We start from the raw sequence: 24,817 nt of genomic DNA, 5'->3' as shown, positions 1-24,817 counted from the left end.
GATAAGCATAATAACATGTTCTATTTTATTATGTTTAACCATACAAGATTGATAATTTTGAATATTATAGGTCACTGTGGGTTGAATATCATTTAGGAAAATTGTTTTAACTACTGCTATAAAATAGTATAGATAATAGGTTTATTCCTCCAGGAAAAGATTTTCATGAACTGTGGTCTTGCACTTTTTGTGGCTTATTGGGAGATATGTATTTAAACTTACTTTTAAATAAAATTTCTTGTATTGACCATACTGAAATTTTGGCAAATGGAATGGGTATATTAAGATGGAAATGCTGTTATTTTGGGGCAAAAAAGTGCTACATTGGGATGGGAAGTTAATACAATTTCCAGAACTTGATTTCCTGCGTATTTGTTAAAAATATATCTCCCATAATTATTCATATAAGCGTATGTATTGACGATTTTAGCTTCTCAGGATTTGTGAAAAATGGGGAGGGTCGAGTAAATATGTTCCATGTTTGATAACTGTGAAAATAATCTTTCTAATGAAATTATACTGTTTTAATTTCAGATGATTGATAATCAAAGATTATCTTACTGAGGCAAGAAAAGGAAGGGAATATAATAACTTTCAGATTTATATTTTGCTAGGTTGAGACAGTTGGAGACAAATATATGACAGTAAGTGGCTTGCCAGAACCATGCATTCATCATGCACGCTCTATCTGCCACTTAGCATTGGATATGATGGAAATAGCTGGACAAGTTCAAGTTGATGGAGAATCTGTTCAGGTCAGTGATTGGCAACATATTATAGGATTTAGGGATTTTATTATGATGCAGTTCCAGTCCTGACTTCATGTAGGATCAACTTTCAGGTTTTTAAACTCCATAAAAATAGGCAAGATGATGACCCCTATGAGAAATCCGTCTGCTACTTTTTTACTTATTAATTCCTTATTACTGTATAGATAAAAGAGTTCTTAAAACTGAGGGTCATTAGTATAAAATTAGGGACAAGGAGAATAAATTGTGTGTGCGTGTGTATATATGTGTGGATAGATAGATAGATAGATAGATAGATAGATAGATAGATAGATAGATAGATCTATCTTTGGTTATTCGGGTTTTCTCCCGCATAAAATTGGAAGTATCTAGGCAACGTTTCGATGAAGTCTCATTCATTATCTTCAGGCTTGTGTCTTCGGCTCTGTGCTCTGAGAAGCACAGAGCCGAAGACACAAGCCTGAAGATGATGAATGAGATTTCATCAAACGTTGCCTAGATAATTCCAATTTTACGTGGAGAAAACCCGAATAACCAAAGATCCACATACCAATACCCGCGAGAACCTCAGAAAATATATATATATATATAAAATATTATAATTTATCAGGAAAAAAAACAGATCAATAGATAAACATTTCTTTGCAATTCTTTACGAGGCAATTAGTTACATTACTAAAAACATAATTTTATTTTGCCATTCTTAGAGAAAGTGTAGATGTTTTCAGAATTACATTGAATGATTTTCTAGTTTAGTTGTATAAGTGAAATCTTGAAATAGACTGACTGCTATATTTGTTCTAGATTTGTAGTGTTGTGTTACATATTTTATTATATAAATTCTATTAAAATTAAACATAAAGTTAATATTTAATTTCCTATTCATAGTCCATTCACATTACTAACAATACTCTTCTCCTAATATTAAATCAACTTGATATCATTTTCTTTTCCATTAATTTTTTATAATAGATAACAATAGGCATTCACACTGGAGAAGTGGTCACAGGTGTCATTGGCCAAAGGATGCCACGTTATTGTCTTTTTGGGAACACTGTAAATCTCACAAGCAGAACAGAAACGACAGGTGAAAAAGGAAAGATTAATGTCTCCGAATATACTTATAGGTGAGAAATTCCGTTTACTTATATCATTGTATCTATTTCCAAACCACAAATTTGAAAACACAAGGTGCTTTTAGGAAATTTACTCTAAGAATATTTTATTTCAATTTAACTAATTAAAGTTTCGTTTAAAGTTGAGATAAATTGCTGGTAAAATATGGACACGCTCTTGTTATTTTTGTCATAACAGTGTGGAAGTAGTTTATCATACAGATAATGCTCACTTATGAGCACAGTTGAGACCAGAATTTCTGTTGCTTGGTAAGGCGATTAAGTGAGTTGCACCCTGTTTTATAGCCTTTTTTTGCCACAATTGTTACATGAATCCAATGGTCATTAAGTGAATCCACCTTCCTGTGTTAACTTTGCTTGTCAGAAGCCAACTGTGAGGTTCACATGACATGCAATAGTTATAATAAATATACTGGTTTTCAAGCACCTGGAGTTCGATCACATAACTGTGAGGATGCTGCAGTGATTGTAAGCGCAAGGACTGTCATAAGTCACTTTTTTCAGTGCTATTGTAACATTGGACAGTCATTAAATGAATGGCTGTAAGTTAAGAATTACTTGTAGTCCCTTTGCTTCGACTTATGCATGTCATATTAAGCAAACTATTTAGAATAAAAAAAACTTAGCATTGCCCAGATGAGTAATACAATCATTTTCAAATAGTCTGAGTGGTCTTTTGCCAAATATAATGTAATATTTAAATAAAAGCCAAGATACCAGTAGCTTAACTAGGAATGTGCATTGATGACTGTGATATGTACTATTATTCAGATGATGGCTTTGGATGATCAGCATAATGGAAGATACTGGATTCTAGTGTCTCTTTTCTCTATTTGCTTGTCACTACTTTCACATACCACCACAGGAAAGGGAGAGGTTGTCTCCTGTTTTGTTTTTATTTTGTTATTATTATTCATTTTTTGACATTGAACATTTTCTTTACTTTAACCTGTCTATTTTCTGACCATACCGGGGGTGGGGGCATTATGTGTGTGTGCGCGCATTGTATATGGTCTTGGTTCTTGGTGATGTTGACTGAAAGGACTTGCTCCAGCTGGTCCCTCAGGAAAGTAAGACTCTGGAATCACATCTCTTGAAGCACACAGCAGTTCTTTCATTTCCCCAAACCCAAATCTTCCTGACCAGTCCACCAGCAGCCAGTGTGATGCTGCAAGGTTGTTTTGGGAACTCGGAGGTGCTAGGCGGATAACAGTTCACCCTCGGGGCACAACAGCCTTGAAACCAGGCTGGAGCCAGGCTGGGAGGGAGTCCGCTCCATCTCCAAAGACAATCCCCCTCCCTAATTCCCAAGCAGTTACAGCAATAGCATATGAACAATGCCAGCAAGCTTCATCCCTTCCGCTTCTAACAGAATGACATGCTGCCCCCCTGAATAGCGACATTAGTCCTGAACATAAAACAAGATAAATGTCTGTCTAGTTGGCAACATGCAGAGGAGACTTTCAGCCACCTCAAGCGGATTCCTAATTTTTCAACCAGGCCCCTGGTAAGCCTGTGTGGTCCGTAAAGTGGCCTTCAACCCCCTGAGGCTTGGAAACTTAGCTCTATGGAGAGCATCCCTGGTGTGACTGGACCACTTACCAGGAGATCATCGTCAGTGACAGTTAGCTCCTGGCTGTCGGCTGGTGGGGTCAGAGTTCTCTCTCTCTTCAGTGATGGAGTGAATTCAACAACCTCCACTCCATTCAGTGCTGTTTTCCTGGTATGCTATGAGGCCTTGGTGGCTTTTCCGAGGGGCGGGGGGGGGGCATGAGGTGTTTTCTTGGCTGGGCACCTGGTCTTGCACTCTGCTGCTTGGTGCCTCTCCTGGCCATATTTGAAGCAGGCAGCAAAAGGTGGCTGCAGGTTTTGTGGTTTTGCCACTCATCTCTTCTATGGGGCTGGTTACATGCAACGTTGGATTGAGCAGGACGTGTCGTGTACTTGGTTGATCTCCACCTCCTAAACCAAGACGTACCAGTTGTGATGAGTGGCAGGGGCTCCCTTTGAGATGCGGGCATTGTATCAATTATTGCTCAGCCCATCTTTGGAGCAACTGATGAGGATAACCTCTGGCCACTCATTAAGTTGACGTGCCAAATCATGGAATTCCTCAGTGTACTCTGCCTTTGCTCTGTGACCATAATGCACAGTCTTGATGGAGTCCCTTGCTTTGTGGTCAGCGAGGAGGTCTTCGAATCGCCGACGAATCGTTGTCATAAAGTGATTGAAGTTTCTCAGCTCATTATGGAAGGTCAGCACCCAGCAGGCTGTAGCCCCTTCCAACACCAGGGTGATGCTTCTAACCTTGGCACCTTCGATAGGGATCTCCTGCCCATAATTCTTGCTTACATGTCAGAATGTGGACCAGAAAGAATCCTAACTGCTGGAGGTCTTCATCGAACTTCACGTGAATCTTTTGGCACTTGGCTCTCACCTGGCCAGTTCCACCAGGGCAGCAGCTCTGGGCAGCTCCCCCAGGTGCCCTGTTTGCAACAGTTGAGGCAGTGCTGGAGCACCGAAACTCCTATTGTGGTGTCTAGTTCCTTGTGGGGTTTGCTAGACCTCACTGGTAGCAGACTTGGCACGTATCTCGCATGCCTTCAGGTTTGGAAGGCATTCATTATGAACTGGATGTCTTGCCTCACAAACCTTGAAGGCACACAAGGCGTATGCCAAGGCTGCTACGACTGCTTTGTGGTTTTTTTTGCAAAAGCTCTTTGCGGATAGCTTTGTTTACAGTTGATTGATTTTGGGGGGATTTTTTGATATTGAATGAATTCAATGATGAATGACTTGAATACATTCATCACAGGACTCTAGACATTACGTTGTGCCTTTTTGCTTGCAGAGACTGCTAAAGATGCAAGAAGATGTTGTATTAGTCAGCTTGCTCTATTCATTTTGATCATGTGTTCATTTTGATCATGCATTTATGTCCTATTGATTCAGTCCATGGTATATTTTGCTGCGAAACTTGAACTTGTTGATTATTTGAACTTGTTTATTTGGTACATTTGCTGGAGCTATTGAAAAAGCAGTTGAATTGCTGATCGAGGTTATGTGCGTGACTTATAGCGATGCTTTTGCTGTTTGTGCTTCTGAGCATATGAATATGATTTAATATTTTATAATCAATATTTTATAACAAGAGCGGTCATGCTCTGGAGGAAGTGATTGACTGAAAGGCCTTGGGAGATCAGGAACAGAGCCAAATCTATGTCCCCTAACCTTCTTTCCAGTTAGAAATCCTATAGCTGCCAGAAAAACAGTTGCTCCAAAGAAGGCTCTGGCTAAGGATACCAGATCCAAGCTGTAAAAATCCAAACGACGACAAACAATAAAAGTTTTCTGCAATTCTTTGCTCCCTTCTGGTGGCTATTCAGATTTTGGCTGCCGAAGAAACCTGTTTCTCATGGATGAAACATCCAATACTGTTCCAAATTTGTTTATATTGAATCACGGCCAACCTGCATGGTGTCAACAAATCTTCCAAAATTCAGTGTTCTACATTTTATATATGTACAACAACAACAACAATAATAATAATATTACTTATTATTATTTCATTCATGCTCCTATTTAACTATAATCTGTTTAATTTCAGATGTCTGATGAGTCCAGAAAACTCAGATCCACAGTTCCATCTAGAACACAGAGGTCCTGTTTCTATGAAGGGTAAAAAAGAACCCATGCAAGTTTGGTTTTTGTCCAGGAAGGGCACAGAGGTATGACTAACCAAAACATTCCATCATAATAAAAAGAAAACAAAAGTGATTCAAGGACTAAATATGGTATGAGTAATCAAAACATGTTCATCAAAATAAAAACAAAACGAAAAATGATGCAAGGACTACATATATGAAGTCTAAATCAGGCAAAATTAAATGTCCTCTTGAAGAAATGAGCCATTTAAAAATATTGCTATGTTAATATATTTGCTATTTTGACAGCCAATTACTATCTATTATATGTTACCAGACCTTATGTCTTTGTATTTCGTGAAATCTTGGAGACAATGCCAACTGATTAAACATTAATTTTAATGTTTTCCCCTCCTGCACTAGAATTTGTATTTATTTAATGTCTAGTCCTAGTGATATTAGATAGTTCACTGTTCTGCACATTATAGTCTAAGACTCTTTTTACACTGTTTAAGCTTTAGATGTTCTTTCAAAAATAGTTAACATGCTATCATACATTTGCACATAGATTGAGGTTCAATATTTGGCACAGCCACAGAGCAGAAAGCGGTTTAACTGTACATTATTTTCAAGGAATAAAATGTGTGTGAAATAAAGCTGTAATAGAATTTATTCCTAGTCTAAAATGTTACTTGTCTAGATTTTTTTTTTAAGAGAATTTAAAGCTCTGCTTATAGTAATAGTATTTATCTTAATATGTGTTCAGTTAATTAAGGATATAGCAGATTCACTTATACAGCTCAACTAAAACAACTGCTGTTGAATCTTTTGATTGGAAAATTTCAAGCGTGTTTTATTCTGATGGATCAAAATCTGAAGTTATAGAATGCCGGATTCTTTCTAACGCAGTATGTAGAATATATTCCATACATGCTTTATATTTTATAATATATTTATATTTTAAAAATCTCACACATGTGCTTATAATATGATGTAACATCTGTCTCTTTCTCTCTCCATATATTTTCGTCTCTCTTTGAAACCTCTTTATCACCAAGCAGGCAACAGTTAATTTATGTCTTTCATCGTGAAAAAAAAAACAAAAAAAAATTTCTGAACATATTTTTTTTACTTCTTTCTATTGCTTATAGCTGCAACAAATGGCAGGAAGGATGGTTTCTGTGCCTATTTTAATTGCTTTGATTTTTAAAGTTACTTAATTTTAATTGCTGATGTACTTCAAGTTTCCATGGATGGGAGATTTTTTTTTTCTTTAAAGCCAATCATAAATACTATAAACAACACGAAGCTCAGAACACAACATAGCAAATTTGAAGTGGCATAATTTTTTTTAATAATCGGAATGTTGGAAATAAAAACAAGGACACCCTTTTTCAGAGAGAAGCATAAAAATATAAAAAAATAACATAAACTAACAATCAAGAGAAAAGATAAAAAGTAAGAAGAAAATAGGGATGGAAATGCAAAAAGGTATAAAGAGAAAGAAAGGAAAACAAAGATATATACAATGAATGACTTCCAACTTCTGCCAAGGATATGAGGAACGCTTACATTTGATTCTTAGTAAATCTATTTTTATGGCCACAGTATCATATTAAACTGTTATCGTATATAATGACTGCAAAATAGCATCATTCTTGGAAATAGTAAATAATTAATATCCAATTGAGAGACAAATAAACAAGATTAGCCTAGCCTTAATTAAAATAAATAGAATCCAATGCTTTGATGTATTATTGAGAAGGAAGAATTAACTCACGTATTACTCTGTCCTTTGAGACATCACACATTCATATCACAGTAGGTTGCAGGAAAATATCAGTAATTTTATGAGGAAGAAGGAAATGTTTCAAACTATTTAATTTCTGTTGTTTACCAATTAAAGTGTATTTCTGACATGCCAGATACGATTATTAGATTGTAGTACCTTACTTTTTAAACTTTTTTTGCATGCCTTCAAGGAAGTAACACATGGTGCTAATTGAGCCAGGGTTGAAATCCTGGAGAAGAACAGAGTGAACCCTATCCTGCAATTTATGTAGTCTGGCAGTATCAGATAAGAGCGCAGTTGCTTCAATTTTATGTCCAAATCCATAATAAGCATTAATTCTTGCATCACATTTCCTGCTTTTGCTTCTTTTTATTTAGTTTGCATTTAATTTTATAGTATATTATAGTATTTGTGCTGTATGTGTGTTTCAATATCTTTGCTCTTTCTTCCCAAATTATGAACATAAATAATCCATACAAATGCTTGCTAATCACAAAATATTTCACACACGTGCTTTTCATCTCCATATTTAGTGACTAATCATTATCTTTATGCTTGTGTACTCAAAATAGTTTCTGCAAGAAGAGACATTGTGATGCCAAGAATCATAAACCCAGAGTATTTATAAGCATTGTTTCACAATCATCAGTACTAATCCACCTGTTTCTTCCAATCTGCTTTTACGATGTATTGCAGCCATTCTGTTAGATAGTTTCCGCATTGTTAGTCTTTTACTATGTATTTGCTGTTATTTGAGGCAACATATGCATTTTCTATATGGAAAAGAAATGAATATAATTTAATGTTAGGATTATGGAAATAAATAACAATTTCTACTCTTAAGCTGATTATATTATTATGCATAATAAGTTATTAGATGTTTTATGTATATAACTGGTTTAAATATTGTTAAATTAGGGATGGAAAGAGTTTCACAGAAAAAAATCAGATGCCCTATTTTATCAGACTTGATCCCTGATCTGGTTTATTTTGGAAGCATGTCTCATATCTATCCAATATGTATGAAAAAGGGCCATTATACAAATCAGAAAGCAGCAAATTACTTAAAAAATGTTGCTTTAACAACATCCAAGGAAAAAAAATATGTATTACAGTATATGATTGCCAGTATGCATTGATCTATAAAAAGAAATTAATTTGAAAAACACATTCAGATTTTTAAAAATCGGGTCGTTATGTAGCCTTTCTAGAAGTCCTTGTTTTTTGGGGAGGGGATAATTTAATTTGTGCCAAGAGCACTGAAAGTGGTGTGTTTGTATGATACAGGTTTCTAAAACTTCAGAGTATAGCATTTCATATATACTGTAGTACTCCTTTATTTTTCCAAGCTTATAATTGCAAGAACAAGAAAAACATATAATTCTGTTTCAAGTTGCATTTGGGTGGAATCTCCAAATTAATGATGATGCCGTTCTGCAAAACATCTTTTCTACTGTTTATCCATAAGTAAAACATTTCACATGTGAGTAAGTAGTGAAGCTTTCAAATTATCTTCACTTTATTGATTAAAAACAATAAAATTATATGTGGGTGAATCAGATTCATCATGTGTTCGTATATAATCCTATGGAAACATAATGCTTATGTAAACAGCATTTCTATTTCTACGAAGTCCTGGTTATTTGTCCATATTTCAAATATGTCAAACTAATCCATGTAATTTAGATATGTTGTAGGAAATAATAGATCTGTTTAAATTCATTTGATATTTGAATCTGTATTAGATACAAATGAAAAAAATCACGATGATAAGGTTAAGGGGAAGGTAGAGTGAAGACTCAGATGGTTTCCTGATTTTTTTTTGATTGTGAAACTTGTTTGTGAAATTGCATTCTAGGGATCGGTTGGGATTGTAGTTACTGTACTAGCCCTCCTGCCTGAGCTGTGTGCAATTGCTTCTCCTGGCAGAGCTTGCAGTAGTGCAGTTTCCTAGACTTGGGCACTCCCTCATGTGGAATCTGAAATGGCTCAAAAGTGACTCATGGCCACCATGAGCTTAACGTAGGTCATGAAGGACCCAAAATGTACTGATGGTCACCTGCTGGAGCTGGCTTTTTGTGTGTGTGTGTGCTCAGAACGCTCTTGCAGCTTTCTGTTTAAGGGACCTTACGGATCACCGCTCCTGCCCTCCGGAATGGCCTTCCTCCTGAGATCCACTTAGCCCTGACCCTGCTGTCTTTCGGGGAAGCATTAAAGGCTTGACTTTTCCAGCAGGCCCGGGATCAAGGCTATTGATGAACTGCTTGAATGGCTACTATTTAAATATTGTAGATTCTCTCCAATTGCTGACATTGGTGTATTTAATCTTGTGTTGCTTTGTTTAAAGATGCTTTTAATCTATTGTACATTGTCTTGAGTCATTTCAGGTAGCAATATGTATGTATGTGTGTATGCATATACATTATACACACAAACACATATATATGTACACACACAAAAATATATAAATGTTATGTATAAAATACGTTAGTATTTAGTGTGTATATATATGTATACAGTGTGTGTGTGTGTGTGTTAGTGTGTACATATGCACAGTCACATAGAATATATGTATAAATGTTGTATTAATGTGCACAAGGAAGGTTTTTGAAGTAGGATTTTCCCCACAGATTTTTGTAAGATATTCTTTTTTCTCCTTTATGCTGGTGAAAAATTATGTTAATTTTCTGAAAAGATATAATAAATACACTTTATTCTTAATATTATTTATACAATCTGCTTTATTTTTGAAAAACATTCTAGATAGATAGATAGATAGATAGATAGATAGATAGATAGATAGATAGAATTAAAAATAGAATATGCACTATTTCTAATGGTAAACCTGATAATTAAGCTGAATTTTGTAAATGCCTGTAATTAAGGATCAGGTACTTGAAATTATGTGGGCAGTATCTAACCCTGAACAGCATTCTTATACATATCATTTTGCAAAAATCCAAACAGGAAGTAACTAGAGCAGTTGTGATCTTGAGCAGAGCTCCTCCCAACCCAGGAATAGATGCAATTGACACACAATATGAAATTGTGCAAAGACACCTGTGGCCATAGCTATCCCCTGCACTTTAAGTAGAACCAGTGAGTCCAAAAGAGACCCCCTGGTTGTGCATTGAATCTGAGTCTAATCTTCTCGTGATTCAGGAATGATACCTCTCCAATTTCAGGATCCGTGGGGCCCCAAAATCACAGCTACTCAGTCTTGGTAAGGTTAAGCTAAAGCCTTTTTGTTCTCCGTACAGTCTTCACAGCCACTATCTTCACTTTTCATGGAATGCCAAAACAATCTTAAAAACATTCACTATTCAACATCTATCGTATGTACCACAGCAATACTATCATGGAAATCACCTCAAACTTTGCACCTCAGATGCATTTCTCCAAAGGCAGTTTTTTTACAATCCTTCAGAAGTACAGTAAGGTGGGAGAGGATCCAGTATCTAAGGGCAAGATGTTGTACAGAACCCCTTATTGGAAAGGCCAAAGTTCTCCTGTGCTACATTGGATAATGTGATGGCTCCTATAAATGAACAAGCAAAAATCTTTTGGCATTAATATAAAGCACTATGGTAAGTTGGAGAGATGGGGGAAATATTGGATTTTATGTAAATTGTCAGCCACTGACAATAAGATCTACCACGTAGCCATTTCTTTAAAACACAGGTAGTCCTTGACTTATCCTGGGATGCTTAACGTTATCAAAATCATCTAACTATACAGGTATACCTGTGTTTGATTAGCCTAAAGTGACTTTTATTTTTTGGCTCCTGAGGCTGACATTCCAGATTCTAATGGAGTTATTCTTTGACCTCTGAGTCATAGCATCAAGGCAGGTTCTGCTTGCAGCAAAGGATAAAATGGATCCTTTCCTCCATGTATTTATTTATCTATTTATTTATTTTTATTTTTATTTATTTGATTTGTCAATCGCTTATAAGATAATAGGTATAAATATAAACATAGTTATGAATACATGAAATAGATACATATAAGGAAAATAAAGAAACAGTAGGACAAGGACGGTAGGCACGTTGGTGCACTCATGAACAGATCTCTTGGGAAAGGGGTGAAGTCAATAGACCGAAGGCGGTGTAGTTCTAAGTTTTCTAGGTCTAGAATTTCAAGTCTGGTGGCATAAGGTATTCTGCAACGAGTAGAGGAGTGGAGAACTCTTGTGAAATATTTCTCAACTGTGTTAATATCAGATACGTAATGTGGGTTCCAGACTGATGAGCTGTATTCGAGTATTGGTCCAACAAATGTTTTGTATGCTCTAGTTAGTAGTGTAATATTACCAGAGGAAAAGCTACGTAAGATTAGGTTTTGGCTATGTAGTAACAGTGGGCTCTAGCACTTAGATCATTAGAGATGAGTACTCCAAGACCCTTGATAGAGTTTGGATCATCAACAAGGTCTTGACTATTCAGCTTGTATTTTATTTTCTGATTTTTTTTGCCAATATGTAAGACAGAGCATTTATTTGTTGAGATTTGAAGTTGCCATTTGCTTGACCATTCTGATATATAGTCAAGATCTTTTTGAAGGGTAGCAGTATTGTCTGTGGCGTTGAACAGCTTTACATCATCAGCAGAGAGAACGCAGTTGCTCTTAATATGATTACAGAGGTCATTTATGTAGAGTATAAAGAGAGTTGGTCCTAGAACACTGCCTTGGGGGACACCACTGTTGACAGGTACAGAATTTGATAGGACACTCCCAATTTTGACCATTTGTTGTCTGTTTGACAGGAATGCTTCTATCCAGTTATGCAGGTGTCCAGAGATACCATAAGATTTTAGTTTTAGGAATAGTTTGTTGTGTACCACTGAATCAAAGGCTTTACAGAAGTCTATGTAGATTGCGTCTATTGCTTTGCCCTGACCGAGTTGTGTAGTCCATATGTTTTTGCACTGTAAGAGTTGCAGATTACAGGACAGGTTTTTTTCCTGAAACCAAATTGTTTATTAGAGAGTAGGTTGTTTGTCTCTAAGTGGAGGATAATGGATTGGTTAATGATTGATTCCATGACTTTACAGGTGACGCAGCATAAGGAGATTGATCTGTAATTTTCAACTGGGCTGGGGTCTCCCTTTTTGAAGATGGGGATGACCGTGGCTTGTGACCATAGTTTTGGCAAGGAGCTGGTCTTGAAGAATTTTCCAAAGATTATGCTTAGAGGTTTGGCTATGGCAGTGGATAGCTTTTTAAGGAAGTAGGCACATATTCCATCCGGTCCAATAGATAGAGATGGTTTTAAATTGAGCAGTGCTTTTTCAACATTGTCTTCTGTAAAATCGATATGTATTAGATCATTGTAATTGCCTGTGGTTCGACTAGGAAATACTGGGCATGATCCATTGCTGTTTACAAATCCTGAGCCAAAGAATGTTAAAGAGGTTTGCTTTAATGGTGTCGTTGTTGCAGTCTTTACCATTAGGTCCTTTCAGGAGTGAGATGGACCTGGAGTCTTTTAGTTTGTTGTTAACAAAATTGTAAAAAGTGCGGGTGGAATTGGTGCGTAGAAGGTTTTCCTCTTGTTTAATGTGATAATTGGTGCATTCAGTCTTTATCTGGTGGCATAAATTTTTGTATTGGCTTTTGAAGTTAGCAACGTGACCAGATTTGTTTTTCCATCAGAGTGATCTCTTTTTGGATTGAAGCTTCCTTATTGTTATTGTTCATCTACCAAGGCCAATCATACTGGCTGAATCTGCATGTCAATGAGATAACATCTACCACCATTTCTTAGGGCAGAGGCTATCTGAAGGGTTACACGAGAGATCATTTAGTACATCCACCTTTCCTATCTACTCCAACCGTTTTCCCAATTGGCTGCTTCTTCCAGTCTTGAAATGCTGCATTGCAGCAGCAGTTACGACAGCATGCAACCTAAGTGGAGAGTAATGTGTAGAAATGTAATGCTAGAGCGCCTGGCTTAGCCTGGCTTTTCCTCCGTGCTTTCTTCTTCAGGAATCCTTCTTCATCTTATTTATGATGCAATAAATGAAGAGGACCAGAACAATATATGTCCCTCGGGGGAGATCAGGAGAAATGACCACGCAAATGCCAGTGTCCCTGCTACCCTTGTCCAGCAGCTGTTGACCCAGGAGGCAAATTCACATTGCACAGTAGCACAATAGGCCTAAATTGGATGCACAATAGAAAGTGAAAAGTGCAAGAGGAGTTACTGTTGATTTCTTTTCCCAAAAGAGGTCTTTCAATTTGGACAGATGTGGAAAACTAGAATCAGTAGAGAAAATGGAAGGGTGCTATATATCAAACTGAGATCTAAAATCACTCAATTGCAATGTCATTTAGTGCCCTGATATGAAAGTGTAAATTTATAAAGAAAGCCTGATGTTGAAAATGGCAAATATCATTTCCTTATCTGCCTCTATTTTTAAAGTCATTTCCCCTCCGCTGTAAGAAGTTCTAAGGAAAACCACATTGTTTATTTTCAACAGTAGATGTTGTGAAAATACCAGGCAGAGATAAAACAATTAAAATTGCAAGAAAGAAAGAAAAATCCCAACCACTGATCTTCATTTCCCAAAAAGTTTTACTTTTTACTGTTAATGTAATGCTGTAATGGTGTCATCCAGTGTATTTGCATCTTTTAATTATTTTTAATTTAATATTAAAAAGGAGCAAAACAGGAAAACAGAAGAAGAGAAAATTACAGAAAAAGAAGGAAAACAAAAGGCTAATAAAAGCTCCAAGGGTGTATGTTTTGTATTCTAAGATTTTAAAGAAAGCGAGTAAAGATTTAGTCTTTTGTCAAGATTAAACCCAGTGTTGATATTACTTTTTCATGGTACAAAACTGCTAGTCCCCATCTTAGCTACATTTGCTGAGATCTCAGTAAATATAAATATAAATACTGTAAATATAAAAACAAATATTAGTTTCATGCTCAGTTATAAATGATAACTGAGAAGTTATCACTATTCCAAAGTACCTGCAAATAACGATGTTCATTAACAATGTTTATCAACTATCTTTTAAATACTATTGATTATAATCCAAAACATTTCAGAAATGTGATTCAGAGGTTTTATATGAAGCACTAATACTAATACTCAGGATTTACCTATTTTAAACCTGAAATTATCTCAAAATGTAGGTTTATTAAAAGTGATGACCATCATACTTTCATCCTTACTTTTCCAAATATGTATTGAATGCTAGAAATACTAAAGAACTGTGATTAAGTAGAAACCAAGCTTTAATCACAATATCTGAAGAGATCAAGAATAATTTGCTAATGTTGTAGATTAAAAAAGTAACATCTAAAATTAATAATGGTCATCATGGTATTTTTAATATATCTTGGTTTCCATAAACAGAATGCAAAATGTAGTCGTAATCATCATAATAATGGAATCCATTGGAGAACATACATGGTATGTAATATTATGGTAACATTCAGTTTTTTAATAATCAACACAGATGGAAAGGGACGCGCGCGCGCGCACACACACACACACACACACACACACAAAGATGGAGAACAAAACCCATTTTAAGAGCTGTGCAGATACTGTACTGTATATTAATACAAATCGAAAACCTATTGGGTGACAAATGTTCACTGCCTTAACATATTAAAAAGGCAAGATAAAAATACAATAAAACAGCAATAATTAATCTGATACATTTACATCATAGCAATAGATCTTGATATATTAAATCTTATGGATGTTCAGCATATAACAATTTATATTTTCTTCAACTGCTTTTGTGCACATCAGTTGCCAGACAAATCAAGAGTTCCAACAGCAAATCAAATGAAAAAAGAGCTCATGTCTGATCTTTTCTTATCTAAAGAATCAGAGAAGTTAAAGAGTTGACAGATCTTGGAAATAATCACCCAACTCTTTCCCAGTGCAAGAATTCACTATTGCATCCCAGGCTCTGTTCAAATATCTCCACAAAGGAAGAATTCACAATTCTTTTGAGCAATTCTTTTTCCTTTATCGTGCAGCTATTCCTGTTAGAAATCTGCAGATTTCGCAAGCGCAGCTGTATGTTCTCCGTTATTTTTGTGTGTGCGGCATTATATTAAATAGGAAAAGCAAATCTTCAAGATAAGAAAGAGTGAGCAAGGGGAAGGGGAAAGATCTGTCATCTTAGTGTATGGCTCTCTTCTAGTTTACCTACTGTTGAACTACTAGGACCAATATAGATTTTCGGGCAGCACTCATTTAGTTCCAGGTCCAAAATGAATTGGATCTTGGAATTGTATTTCATTCACTAGAATGTGTCATAAACAGCAAATAAAATAATACAAAATAAAAACAAAACTTCTGAAGTTTACTGTGAGCATATATAGCATCTTTAAAAGCATGCATGGTATCTAAATAAAACTCTATATGTCTAAAAAAAAGTGAACAATATGCTTTAGTCTCTAACACAGCCCTGCATGAAAACAATCCTGATTGATTTTGTATAATCTCATGACATCACCGAAAAGTCCATTTTTCTGCAATTACATAATACCAAAATAATTGGAAGTGATATCACAAAAATATCTGGTTTCATATTGATAAGTTTAGAGAAAGAAACAGAAACAGAAACAGATGTTTTTATTTTGTTCATCCTTTCCCGACAGCCTACACAATATTTTTCTTTCCCTGTGACTTCTGATAAACAATTTGGCAATCAAAATTGCACATGTAAATCAAAACATTAAAAGCTATTTTCTGTAAAACAAAGTATTATGTAATATTGTAACAAATAACTGATTCATGGAAAGATTTTAAAATTTACTACAGTATCTTCCATAAACAAGAACGATTTTTATTGTTATCCAAAAAGTTATCAAAGGGTAACATTCAAAGAAAGTTTTAGATATCCTGACAGAACAATTTATCAGTGGAACAATTCATCAGTAAAACAACTCGCTTTCAGTGGGTTTAAAGAAGAGATAGGACAACCATTTGTTTGATATGGTATAGGGTGGAAATGCTTGTTCAGGAGGATGGACCCTCAAAGATCTCTTCTAACTCTGTTATTCTGTTAAAAGTTGTATCTGCGTATGGTGGAGGCAATATCAACTGTTTGACTAACATTCTCTGTTAGTTGCTCTACATAAGATTTTCATTCATGCAAAAAAGGCCACATGATATGGAGAGTAGGGAGTGGAATGGGTCAGGATATTGACAGTTGGTTCTCCTTAGGGAAGACGTGTTTATACTGTCAGCAAACAACAATTATCCAACTTCCAGGCTTAAAACTTACGCAAAGGCTTGAAACAGATCTAGATAATAAGAGGGAGCTGAGGCACAAACACTTGAGATGGAATAAAACAGTACATGAATTGAAATTAGGCAATCAATTTTTTATTTAAAATTTGAGGCACTGCTCTTGAAATAATTATGCGTGTTGAAAATATTGAAGACTGAAAAAGACTAGAATGTCTTCAGGATAGTTTAGATAATAACTAAACTAACAGATCCTGGCCTGTAAAATAAAATAAAAGTAAAAATAAAAGTAAAAAAATAAAAGCAAAATAATAAAACAAAAGTAAAAATAAAATAAAAGTTAAAATAAAATAAAAGTTAAAATAAAGGAAAAGTAAAATAATAAAAAGTAATAAAATAAAAAGTAATAAAATAAAGTAAAATATAACCTGAATACAGATACTATAGGCTGCTGGAAATAATGTATTTTGGCCTTTTTTGTTCTCTTCTGTCATGACCTAGGAATTGGACAATGACTTAAAATGTGAAGAAGCTGCTCCAGCAGGACCTGTGGCATGTCTGTTTCAGGAGACACAAAGTCACAAATCACATGAGGCTGATCAAACATAGCTACCAGCTAAGCTGCTGGAGAAGTGATGGAAGAAGGCCTCCAAGGCTCTGCATCTAACAAACAGAGAGATAAGCAGAGAAGAGGTCTTCTACAGGCTCCTCTCTTGATTAATGTTCCCTGGTTGCAATCTTATCTAAGAGGCAGCCCTATCCCATAATCCCTTGTTGGAAAAAAACATCTGATCTTTGGATGTTGAAGGATGTTTCTCCCATGAGCTGTTCAGAGCATCCAAAAGTGCAGGTGCTTCAGTCTCTTCTGGGAAGGCTGGTCTTAAAACTCCGGGACGCTCCTCCTCCTCCACGGGACACCTCCCCAGCGTCCCCCAGTTTTAGCTCAGCCTTCGTGGTAAGAGGTGCACTCCCTGACTGGAACGGTTTTCTGATTCAGCTAGTCAAAATTCAGGTTTGCTCTTGGGTTAATTCGGCTTGTAAATTTTTCCCCAATTAATTTGGCGATTTCAAGGCTTGTGGCTCTATTAGGTCATCCCCCCGATCAGTTCGAGAGCAGTTCTTTGTAGCTGGCAGAGCCTGCCACTCTGCAGGCAGCCTGAGACGGCCGCTTCAGGCCATTAGCTTATCTAATCCCTCAATCGTCTTATCTGAAGCACTCAGACTGAAGCACCTCCACTTCTGGATGCTCTGAACAGCTCACAGAGAACGGGCATATCAGGTAAGTACCAACGTCCTTTTTGTGGATTCTGCTATGCAATTTTGACCTACGGATGACCTCATCTTACTCTTGGAAACTTGGATTGAATTTGGACTACGCACTCTTTTTAAATAAAACCATTTATTTTTTTCATCCATGAGTCAATTCTAATCCAAAACTAATGCAATAAAAATATTATTACATTACAACATATACATTACAATAAATATTTATAAAATATTGATACAATAAAATCAGAACAATAAATATTATTTTATACAAATATAAGGAAACAAAAAGACCAGAACATATGCTTTCCAGATGGCTGCATTCAAATTAACACCAGACAAACAATGAAATAGAAAACATTAATCAAGGAACTATCAAGCAAGCCACACCCCATTAACATGGCAAGCTACTGTATATAAACTGAGAAAACCATACATTCATGATCATGTTACCTGGTCAGTGTTAGATCTTGCGATTGGCGGGAGAAGAACTGAGGTGAAACAAAATAACAGTGGCTAGCAAAGGTTTATTGCTAACATGGGTTGCCAATGGGCAGTCAACTATTGCCCCCTGCACTAACGGCAACCAGAGGCGGTTCTGTTTGACAGCTCTTTTATAGTTTCAGCTGTCCAGTGGCCAGCCAATCAGGAAGCCATATCGCATCCCCTAGTATACGGACCTGAGTGAAGACTCCGTACGTAACACTCTTCCCCCCTTAGTGAAGTGCATGCGTAGTCATCCAGATAGGCCGACCAACGCCTTGTTCGCATAGATCTTCTTAGCTCCTTGCCTGTGGACGAAGGAAGACTCTCTGCCGCTCTTTCTTTATCAGGATACTGCAACACCACCTTAGCTGGTTCCGACTCCACCGGTAAGTTCTCTTCTTGATCTGCAACAAGTGCACCATTGCTGATGGGAGGGCTATCGCTTATTGGCAGCATTCTCTCAGAGGTTGCAGCTCCCACTCTCAACTCACTTAACTGTTGGGATCTGTCCCACCCCCTTAAATGATCAATGTAGCGTTTCCATAATCTTCCACCCTCCAGTTCTACTGTATAAGAATAAGGCCCTGTTATTTCCACTACTAGCCCTGGTAGCCATAGTGGGTGCCCAGCATAGTTCATCACATAAACACTACCCCTCAGGTTAAATGAATGCCAATTCCTAAAAGAGTCAAGGGGCTTCTCCGGAGCAAATCCCGGGTGTAATCTATCAAGGGTGATTCTTAAATGTCAGCTCATTTAATAACTCAGCCGGGCTGCGATTTGTCAAGGTGTATGTCATGTCATGCTGAACTGATAAAAATTGTGCTAACTTGGTCTGCCAGTCTCCAGAGGTCATTTCCCCCAACACCTCTTTGGTGGTTCTCATCATACATTCAGCTGTGCCATTGCTAGAGGCATGCCAAGGTGCAATTAGTGAATGATGGATGACCTGCCTTGCTAAGAACATAGTGAATGGGGATGAGGTAAACTGGGGCCCATTATCAGATACTACCAGGTCCGGCAACCCATGGGTGGCAAATAATTTCTGTAATGCTTGTATCACTGCCTTTGTAGTGATGGATAAAATAAGGATGACCTCCAACCACTTAAAGAAGGTGTCAACCACAATAAGGAAAGTACCACCCCCCCCCGAAATGGGCCAGCAAAATCCACATGGAGCCTAGCCTTGGGTCCCCAGAGGGTTTCCCATTCTGGTACTGGGGCCTTAGGAAGGGCCGGTCTGGACTCCTGGCAAGATCTGCACCATGAAACCCATTTTTCTATAGGTTGGTCTAATCCAGGCCACCTTCATCCTGCCCATGCCAGGATGACCCTGTGCAACAAGGACAGGATGGCATTCTGCAATGAGAGTGGAACACGACTCTGTTGCCCCATAGGAGGCAATCTTGCTGGGCTGATAACTCATGCTGTCTGGCTTTAAAGGATTGAAACTCTGGGTTTACTGCCCACTATGGCCATTCCCTCATCACCCAGTCCAGCACCTGGACTATGACACTGTCCTTAGTTGAGTGCTTTGCAATGTCAGCAGCTGAAATAGGTGCTTCAAGGGTGTCAAGAGTACAGAGGTTTGTGGTGCTGGGTCCACTGTGTTGTTGGGGAGCAGGCAGCGACTCAGGGCATCAGCATGGCCGAGGTGTTTTCCTGGGCGATGACAAAGCTGGTGGGAATAAGCTGCAAGAAAAACAGTCCAACAGGACATCTGGGGAGGAAGAACCTGAGGCATTTGTTTGTCGCCTGCAAGTAGTCCCAACAGAGGTTTATTGTCAGTAATAAGTTCAAAATGTCAGCCATACAAATATTCATGAAAACGTTTAATGCCGGTTACTGTTGTCAAGGCCTTCTTACCAAGCTGGCTATAGTTCCTTTCTGCAGAGGACAGAGTTCTGGAGAAAAATGGTATTGGGGCCTCAGAGCCATTGGGCAGTCTATGGCTTAGTACAGCTCCAATCTCAAATGGTGAAGCATCACAGGCCAGGATTAAAGGAAGGCGCTCACTGTATTGAACGAGAATGCTATCTGAAGTCAGTAGGCTCTTGAGAGCACTGAATGCTTTTGCTTCTTTCTTTCCCCGCACCCAGGGTGCCTTTAGATCTAATAGGCGACGCAGAGGTTCTGCTACTGACACTTTGTGGGAAATGAATATGCTATAAAAGTTTAAAAGGCCCCAAAAGGCCTGCAGTTCAGTCTTATTGGTGTGCGCTGGTGCCTTCTGTATTGCTTGTACTTAGAGGCTGTTCATCCAACAGGTCATTAGCATCCATGAAGTAATCCAGGAATTCTACCCTGGGTACTCCAATTTGGCATTTTTTTCTTTCTTCAACCTAAGGCCCACTTCCTGGAAATGTTTAGCACCACACATAAATGATTTAAGAGGTCAGTGTGGCTTAATGCTGAGACCAGGACATCCTCAAAATAGGGGATGACCTCTGGGATACCGTGAAGTAGCCTGAAGGCTTTGGAAAATGCCAGGTGCTGCGCTGACTCCAAATTGGAGGCAGCGGAACTTGAAAGATCCCCTATGCATAACTATGGTTTGGGCTTCAACTGTAGCCTCATCCACAGGGAGCTGCTGATAGGCTTGAGCCAAATCTAGTTTGATGAAGATATTACCCTCGCCTAAAGAGTGCAGCAAGTGCTGCATTATAGGGAGAAGATATACACTTTGTTGAAGGGCCTGATTCAGCATACACCTATAATCAGCGCAAATATGAATTGAACCATCAGCTTTTATCGGGATGACAAGGGATGTCTCCCATCTTGTGTGATCCACTGGTTCTAGTATGCCTTGGGCTATAAGTTTGTCTAATTCGGCATCCACCTTGCGGTAGAGTGTGAATGATACCCTCCTGGGTTTTAAACATCTGGGATTGACTTGGGAATCCAGATTAAATGAAATGGGCGTTCCCACTTATCTGCCTAGGCCTTCCTTGAATATGTTGGGGAATTCATTGGCCACAGTATTCCAATCCAAACTGCCTGCGGTATCAGTGCTATGAATGCCACTGATTCCTAATCCTAAAAAGTCAAACCAATCAAAACCCAGCAAACTTAGTCTGGGTTCTTCAACTATAATTAGGTTAAGGCAGCCTGAGAATTTCTTAAATTGTACTAGGAACTTATGACTCCCAGGATGGGAATAGACTTTCCTTGATAATCCTTGAGTATCAAGCCACAAGGTTTGAGCCATTTCTTTGAAATCTTGGGCACCTGTCTTTTAATGGTGCTGCAGGACATCAATGATAAAGACAACCTAGTATCTATTTCTATCTGGCAGGGTGTCCGCTCTAACTTTACAGTGAGTAAAATCTTTTAGGGACAGGCTAACTTGTCCAATGACTGTTTCCTGTTGCTCTTCTATGATAGAATAACAGTCACACACACCCCCGCCTAGCTTTCCTGTGTGACTGTTTTTAAAGAAGCGTTGCCCTTTTGACTGGTTAAATTCTGCTGGCTGGGGAGCCCTGCTGACCCTGGCTAAGTGCCCTATTTTGCCACAGCGCAACCAACTGGCATTTTTAAACCTGCAGTGGCTCATGATTCCCACCACAGCTATCACAACCCGCTTGAGGATGCTTCTTCTTTCCAACTCTGCTTTCCCCTGGAGCTACCTTGAAGCAATGGATGTCATTGTCATCCAGGCTCAGGGTCTGCATCATCTTGGTGGATCAGGGCGTTTGCTCTCACTGTGGACAAGCTGATGGTCTTTTGGATTTCTGCCATTGACAGATTTGACAATTCTGCAGCACAGGCTTTATTTAGTGCTGATCGGACTGTTAAGTCAGTTTTCACCAGGAGGTGGCACTATAGTCGGAGGACTCTATTGCCATAGACCAATTGGTCCAGAAGGACATCCTCCAGATTATCAAAATCACTCTATCAACAAAAGAAAACCAAAACTGTTTTGTTCTGTCAGCCTTCAAGGTTTTCTCCCTTTGCTTTGCATCTTTCGGCTGTCATAAGTAACGGGGGGAGGAGGGGGGAATGGTTATGGGAAGTGAGCTGGAGGTGTTACAAACCAGAACTGTATAAACTGGGGTGGTGATGTTACATTCTTGCTTAGGTTTCTATCTTAGGCTATGCGCAGCTGCAACTCTTTATCAAACTATGTCAAGGTCAGTGGACAGAAGCCTCATCACCACCTGGAGATGCCCACATGATGATATACACACCTTTTAATTGGATGAGCCAATTGAACTATTGGGGGTGGGAACGTGGCCATTACTTTGTATATGTGATTTACGCACCCATTTTTTCAGATTCAGAATTCTTTTGCTGCTACCACTCGATTTCCAGTAAAAGATATCTTTTCTCTGATGAAAGGAATCTAAGTATTTCTTTCTTGGATTTTGAATGGAGCACCAGCTGACATGTTCTCACACCATTACTAACTCGACTAGATTGTTTGTAGACCCTTGTATAAAAAAATAGAGATTACGATTCTTAACAGTTCTGCTGTTGTTTATATCAGTCTTCTCTCCAGATGCTTGGCAATTGTCAGAGTTGGGAAGAATGCCAAGCATCAGATATTGATATTGCTTCATCAGTATCTGCAAGTGGGAGAAGTAAATATCTCTGCTTCAATTTACTGTAAATATCCAGTAAGAATGGATAGAAGCAATATCTTCATTTTTCTACACTATGTGTAAGTTTCTAAAAAATTTTCTGCCATATCTCGATGGTTTTAGTTTTACTTTATTAAACTAAAGCGGTAAACACATTTCTATAGGTTGTATTACAATTTAACAAGATACAGTAATTATCTTGGACAAAAAAAAATTAGCACTTAAAAGCTATGATATGTGCTAGTTGGCTTAAATATATATTCATAATTACAAAAATATTTTAAGATAAATTAACAGTATTCAGTATTAAACACACCAACACCCATGCTAGATGAGATTTGCATTCCATCTGTTTCAATTTCTTATCTCCACAATGACCAGTTAGCTGCTTCTGAGAAACTTGTAAAAAGATAATTTGGTTTTTCTCATTTGTTTCATAATATTAGAAACACATTGTCTCGGTTATGTTTCCTTTGAGACATTATGATCCTGCCTTTTTTCCTGAATTTGTATACATTCTTTTAACTCACCTAACGTAGTGGCCATTGGCTTGCCTTTAAAAGCCAGTTTCTAAGCACTCCAGTTTGCAAAGTGACCAAGAGACAGAACTATTTTCATATAAAACCTTTCCACAATAAAGTATAATTTCTTTTCTTGTCCTAAATCTGCTAACACTCAATTTATGGCTTATCAAAAGTCAAGGAAGAGCCAGTTTGTCTCAAAATGAAACCATTTGACTTCTCTGCTAGTAAGAAAGGAGGCACAGTTTTGCTTCACAAAATCACAAAACCAGAAAGTATTTCAATACAAATGCACCATCAGTTTATATCAATGTCAAACAAGAACTACGTCTATTAGCTGTTCTAGTGGAATTAGCAGAATTAATTTCCCTATCGCATTGATTCTATAAAACAATAAAAGTCAGTTCTACATTGTGTCATGCTTTTAAAAAAAAAGGAATTAAAAGAGAAAGATGAGTAGGACATCTGCTGGCAATAGACTGTAATTAGAGATGCTTAAATCTACTCCATTTTAGCTGCATATTTATCTCTTCTAATCTGCGAAAATGTGCATCAAGAGTACCTACCACATATATTAAATAATGCTTAACAAAAAACCTGGTTATCAATGAGGTTCTTTAGACAGCTGTTATGTGCAACAACATAAAGAAGCGTGGATATGAGTGCAAAAGTGCATACATTTATTGTAATTAATTGTTTAGAAAACAAATGTATTAAAAGAAATTCATTTCAGCGTGAATACAAAATGCATTATAGCAGGAAAAGTTGTACCCAATATATAAATATAGATTTTCTTGTTTCAAAAAAATATAAAGACATTAATATATGGAAATGAACCAAATTTAATCTACATGTTCCAGGCCCCAGAAAAATTGTTAGATAGAAGTGTTACAATCTGACAGTCACAGATTATTATGCAAACTCACAAAGTGGTTGTATGTACATGATCTACTTTATCAGGGTTAATCAAAGTTTACTTGATCCTTTTCTTAAATTTTCTTAGATTCACATAACATGCTTAACTGTACACTAACTATACACTAAGCACATTTTGTCTAATCACTATTCAATAAACTGTTTAAGGACTTATGTTTTGCAATGCTATTAAAAATATGAATTAAATACTTAAGATAGAGAAAGATAAGGAAAAAAGCAAACAATATAACTATGCAGTAATAAAAGTTATCACTTGAAGCTAAAAAGTAATACAACCAATGCAGTGGTGGGATTCAATTTTTTTTACTACTGGTTCTGTGGGCATAGCTTGGTGGGCGTGGCTTGGCTTGGCATGGTGGGTGTGGCTTGGTGGGTGTGGCAGGGGAAGGATACTATAAAATCTCCATTCCCACCCTGCTCCAGGGGAAAGGATACTGCGAAATCCCATTCCTCCCCATCCCACTAACCTGCTTTCCAGCTCCG

At 37.4% G+C, this 24,817-nt stretch overlaps 1 protein-coding gene across 4 annotated transcripts in view; it reads left to right on the top strand.

Moving 5' to 3' along the window:
• GUCY1B1 (guanylate cyclase 1 soluble subunit beta 1) overlaps nucleotides 1-17,953 on the top strand; it is a 58,278-nt gene extending 40,325 nt beyond the window's left edge. Inside the window, exons 11-15 of one of the 4 annotated variants that reach the window (XM_087936698.1) lie at nucleotides 615-755; nucleotides 1,722-1,876; nucleotides 5,493-5,613; nucleotides 6,681-6,704; nucleotides 6,742-6,987. In XM_087936698.1, coding sequence (XP_087792824.1) covers nucleotides 615-755; nucleotides 1,722-1,876; nucleotides 5,493-5,613; nucleotides 6,681-6,704; nucleotides 6,742-6,762 — 462 coding nt within the window. In that variant the 3' untranslated portion in view covers nucleotides 6,763-6,987. Of the gene's footprint in view, nucleotides 1-614; nucleotides 756-1,721; nucleotides 1,877-5,492; nucleotides 5,614-6,680; nucleotides 6,988-7,511; nucleotides 10,043-17,043 lie in introns of those variants that run through there. The other 3 variants (XM_087936696.1, XM_087936699.1, XM_087936697.1) reach the window with 3 other exon arrangements.
• Nucleotides 17,954-24,817: the final 6,864 nt, after the last annotated feature.

The sequence above is a fragment of the Pseudonaja textilis genome, chromosome 6 (assembly GCF_049901715.1).
Source record: "Pseudonaja textilis isolate UNSWEBS1 chromosome 6, rPseTex1.2, whole genome shotgun sequence".
Classification (NCBI taxonomy): domain Eukaryota; kingdom Metazoa; phylum Chordata; class Lepidosauria; order Squamata; family Elapidae; genus Pseudonaja; species Pseudonaja textilis.
Note: the sequence above shows the minus strand (reverse complement) of the source record. Positions and strands in the feature narration are given on the sequence as shown.